This window comes from Convolutriloba macropyga, chromosome 5, assembly GCF_964194025.1.
Source record: "Convolutriloba macropyga chromosome 5, txConMacr16.3, whole genome shotgun sequence".
Lineage (NCBI taxonomy): Eukaryota > Metazoa > Xenacoelomorpha > Acoela > Convolutidae > Convolutriloba > Convolutriloba macropyga.
Genome location: NC_134472.1, coordinates 3,421,789 through 3,426,368, shown reverse-complemented (window position 1 = coordinate 3,426,368; position 4,580 = coordinate 3,421,789). Strand labels below are relative to the sequence as shown.

The window sequence follows — 4,580 nt, the reverse complement described above, 5'->3', positions numbered from 1 at the left end:
TTTCATACCCGGACCTGAATCTCAGAGCAGTTCAGCGCTGAACCAGCACATTTCAAGGGCGAAAACTCGATTCAGTTCTGAAGCATTACATCTCCAGAATATTTAAGTTCCTTTATGTACAGTTTTTCTTCAGTAAGCTACCCATGCTGAATTTATCCTGTATAGTTTGAAAATTACTAATGCGCCTAAGTTAATTCTGAGCAGCATAAAGTCCTACTTTTATTGCTTAAAACTGGTGATTACTGAAGTAGTATAGACGCTCTTCATGCTTAAGCTAGGTTGTGAGTAATTACCACAAAGTCCATTTAGATCAGTGGGTACAACTTGCTACGCAAATGAAATGTTACAAGTACCCACGCGGAAGTTCGAATCGCATATAAAATAAACCTTGTTGGTGGGAGTTAAGCTGAACATAGTTTTTCGTTCAGAAAATTACATTTAAAAATCAAGACTAGCCAGTGTAAATTGTGACATGAACTGAGTACTGGCCATCCAGAAAAACGGTATGTCTATAGACTTATTAAGCGCCGACTTGCTCTGTCACCAAGCACCGGGTACACATATAGTTTAAACAGATACAAATGCGAGGCCTAATTTACAAGGGGGGTGGGGGTTGCTATTAAACAAACTAAATGATCAGAGGACATACAATTCGGAGGTTATTGGAGGCTTGATACATTATTAAAAATGAAGCTTCTCAACTTCCCTAAACGAACATTAATACAAAGCAAATTCGCGAGTTTTTTTTTTAATTTTCCAAAATGTTGCCGCTAGGATTTCTCTACTCACACTATCATGTGTCCAAATGTGATAAAACAATTCAATTTTAAATTTTAAAATGATCCAAATAAATTCAAATACATAATTGTTGAGTTTTTAAAAAGCAAACAATCGTTTCAAAGGCAATAGATACTATCAAAAGTTCAGCACTGCTTTTTCGTTGTCGGAATTAACTTACAATGTGTATAAAATATAAGGCAGTTTAGTAATGACATGACCTTACAGTACACAAAAATAAATAGAACAGCATTTAAAAATCACCACTAGTTCGCTCATTTTAAGCCCACTGGCACCTATTTCACGCATGTATACACCACAAACTGCGATTATTACATTTCAGAAATGTTAACTTTCGATGTCAAAATTGGGTTCAAAGAAAGTAAACAACTAATTCTGAGGTCCTTCAGAAATTCATAAAATTTCGTAAAAAACAATTTTTCTTGTTGTCTTGCGATTGATATCATGCAAATTTCCCATATGACCCTAAGCAGATTTTTGTGAGTTATACTAGACTCGATTTGTAGTATAACTTAGCATGAAAATTATCTTGTTAGACGTTTCATTATTATCAGTTTTGTTTTTTTTCCGTTAGTTAATCAGGTATTGGAGTGTCACTTCTCGCGTCACATATCAACGAAAGAATTTTTTTTGCTTACGATAACAAAACTCTTCAATCCAAAAGTTTCTATCCTGAAAAATTTTGAAAGGCGGTGCTGGTAATTTTTTTCTTCTATAATTTTTATCGCGAGTTAATTGTTTTTTTGAAAAGAAATGCGACAATTGTAGACTAAAAATCCTGCGCTATACCTACTTATATATACTAGTTGGAACAGATTAGAAATTCCGTTATTATTAAGTTCGAATCATTGAGTTATTAAAATGTCAAATTATTTACTCTGCCAAAATATTTACCCAAAATTCGAAGTTCGAGGCCTATTTCAAATGTATTTCCGTGTAATCAACATCTTTGTTTAGAAATTTACATGTTCTCAAATAGCGGGTGAACTGTATAATAAAGTTACCTATTTCGATTGAACAAATTATGTTTTCAGTTGTAGCTATCAGACGCTAGTCGAGACCGGATGTTTATTTTGCAATATGTTGCAAGAATCTTTCGCAACCGATCAAATTTAAGAAAAGACGTTGCAACATCAATTTAAGTTTGCAAGATCTTGCAAGAACCTTTTCAAATTGATCCTTTTTTTTTAAAAAAGATATGGATTGCAACATTAGTTTAAGTTTGCAAAATCGAATGATCGATTTGGTCTCCGTCGATTAGTGCAAAAAAAACGAAACTGGGAGAAAAGAAAACATAGGAATTTTTCCTCGCCTAAAATTATTACGTGTCTATATGCGTGTTCAAGATAGACGGGCCGAAAATGAAGGCGGCATGATTTATGTTTGCAAATAATTTAGGAGTTCTTACCAAATCTATATACAGATAATTGCAAAAATTCAGAAAAAAAAACACAAATTTGCGGCTTTTAATGATTGATAATTACAAAATTAAACTTTTCCTTATTTTTGCAATTATCCGATTTAACATTAGCTTGCTCATTTCGACGGCCCCACACACTGCTTACAATCGTCCATTACGCTTGGAATGTAATGTTCAACTTGAACAGTAGTGTGCGAGAACTGGAAATTTGATTTCAACTTTTTGGTCGACTCTCGCAGAATCTGTTCCTGGTCTGCTTCCGGCTCTATCGTCAAGTGAACTGAAATGGCCACTTTCTCAATTGACAGTGACCATACGTGCAAATTATGGACTGTCCGGACCCCAGGAATCGCCATCAACTCCTCCATAATTTGATCATACTCGTATCCAGCGGGTTTCCCCTCCATTAGAATTTGTACGGCATCTCGCATTATAGTCAACGTTGTAAAGAGCACCAAAATTGAGAAGAAAAACGTGCAAATTGGGTCGGCTAAAATCCAGTCTGGTTTGAGTTTGATAATTGTGGCGGCAATTAGGACACCTGTGCTTTGAACCAAATCGCCCAAGCAGTGGATGAAGGCAGCACGAACGTTGATGTTCCGGTTCTCGGCTAACTCACCCTCCAATGACTCATCCGATTCTAGCGTCGCGTTCGAATCGTCATTTATGAGTGAGTTATACCCGGCGTTGGGTTGCAGAAATCCTCTGGCTTCTAGGTCCTTCAGGTTTCGTTTTTTCTTTTCACTGTGGGTGAGGCTGTGTCCATGAGAATGATCGTGACCGTGGCTATGGCCAAACCCCCCAATATCGTGAGGTATATCGGCTTGATATAATACAACACCCAAAACAACGTTTACTGCAAGCCCGCAGGCAGCTGTGATTAACATGACGTCAGCATCAATTTCGTAATCTTGGTTAATAACTCGCAAAATGGCCATGTACACCAGCACACCTGTCAGCACCCAAATGAGCAACACGCTGATGACGGCGCCCAATACTTCGGCTCTGTAATACCCAAATGACATGTTTTTTGTCGCGGGTCGAGTAGCGAACCAAATAGCAAACAAACTGATGCAAAATCCAGCGAAGTCTGATAATAGGTGAAAAGCGTCGGTCATAATGGCTAAACTGTTAGCTAAAAATCCTCCCACAAATTCACAAACCATGAAGACTAAAACTAAAGAACTGGCTAAAAGTAGTTTGTTCCTAGCCGCGTTTGATTCGCTCTGGTTCACGTTCAGATCCGTGTGGCAGTGGTCCGCATCTTTCATTTCTGGACCCTTGTGCAAGTCGTGCTTCCCGTTTGACACTTTTCCGTCATCGCCGCTGGAACTGGGCGGAGAGCTCGTTTCTGTTTTGTCGTTCTTGGATGGCGGTGCCATTTCAAGCCGACTGTTGGTTAAAAGGACAGAGCAAGTTTGATTGAGAAACTCGTTTCGCTTCTTGTTTGCTGCTAAAATCAGAGCTAATGATGCTGTATTTAACAAGACCACATTCAGTATTTGACGTCTAAACTAAGATAAAATATCGATTAAGAAATGGGAGCTAAGTTTGAAATTTGCCCAAGACATTATGGGTAAAGGCGAACCCATATTTTAGATAAACATTAAATTTGATATTTGTATTTGATGGTGACGAACTATCAAAATGGGTTTCAATACTTTATCAAATGTCAGAAAAACTTGAGCAAATTATCCTCAGCGAGGAACAAACATTGAGACAAAAAGTAAGCAAATTAGGGCGACATTTTGAAGACCTCGTCGAAAGAACCTTGAGCTATTTTGGCCTTTCCTGGCTGATTATTATTTACCTGTATTGCTGTGAACTTTGAATAGTGTCGATTAAATGGGGCTAGAACAGCAGATCGAACGATGGTTAATCGAAAGCGATTTTTAATAATGCGTTGAATTGGGTAATTATATTAAGAAAACGTGATTGTTGTGCATACCTGCACACTAATTAAAGTTAAGGCAATTTTACCTTGAAAACATCCTAACTCACCTCAACTGTTAAGGTAGATTTGTCTTTCCTTAACTCACCTTAACTAGCCCTAACTTTACCTGAAAGTTAAGGCCTCGGTACCTTAAAAAGACCATAAATTTTACCCTATATTCGCCATAACATTACTTTAATTAATTACCTTAACATTACCATAAAAATTCGCTTAACTATGCCTTAATCAAGCCAGAAATCGGCCGGCATAATTTATTCGGTTTTTACAGACTCATATCAAGACCCTTGGGGTGCTCAAGCATGGCTATCCGCGAGGCATAACCACCCGGGCCGAGGAATTTGGCCAAAATTATGTAAGATCAGCGGCAACTAGCGTTGACAAATCGGAAAATTCACCGCAATTTTCTTA

The 4,580-nt window shown here is 37.6% G+C and overlaps 1 protein-coding gene across 1 annotated transcript; it reads right to left on the bottom strand.

The window, feature by feature from the left end:
• Window positions 1-811: 811 nt before the first annotated feature.
• On the bottom strand, window positions 812-4,377 carry LOC142339045 (proton-coupled zinc antiporter SLC30A2-like). The gene is made up of 2 exons (XM_075388703.1): window positions 4,359-4,377; window positions 812-3,671 (listed from the first exon to the last, which is right to left on the bottom strand). Exon 2 carries the CDS (start codon window positions 3,598-3,600, stop codon window positions 2,335-2,337), a length of 1,266 nt encoding a protein of 421 aa, XP_075244818.1. The 5' UTR covers window positions 3,601-3,671; window positions 4,359-4,377; the 3' UTR covers window positions 812-2,334.
• Between the last annotated feature and the right edge of the window lie 203 nt (window positions 4,378-4,580).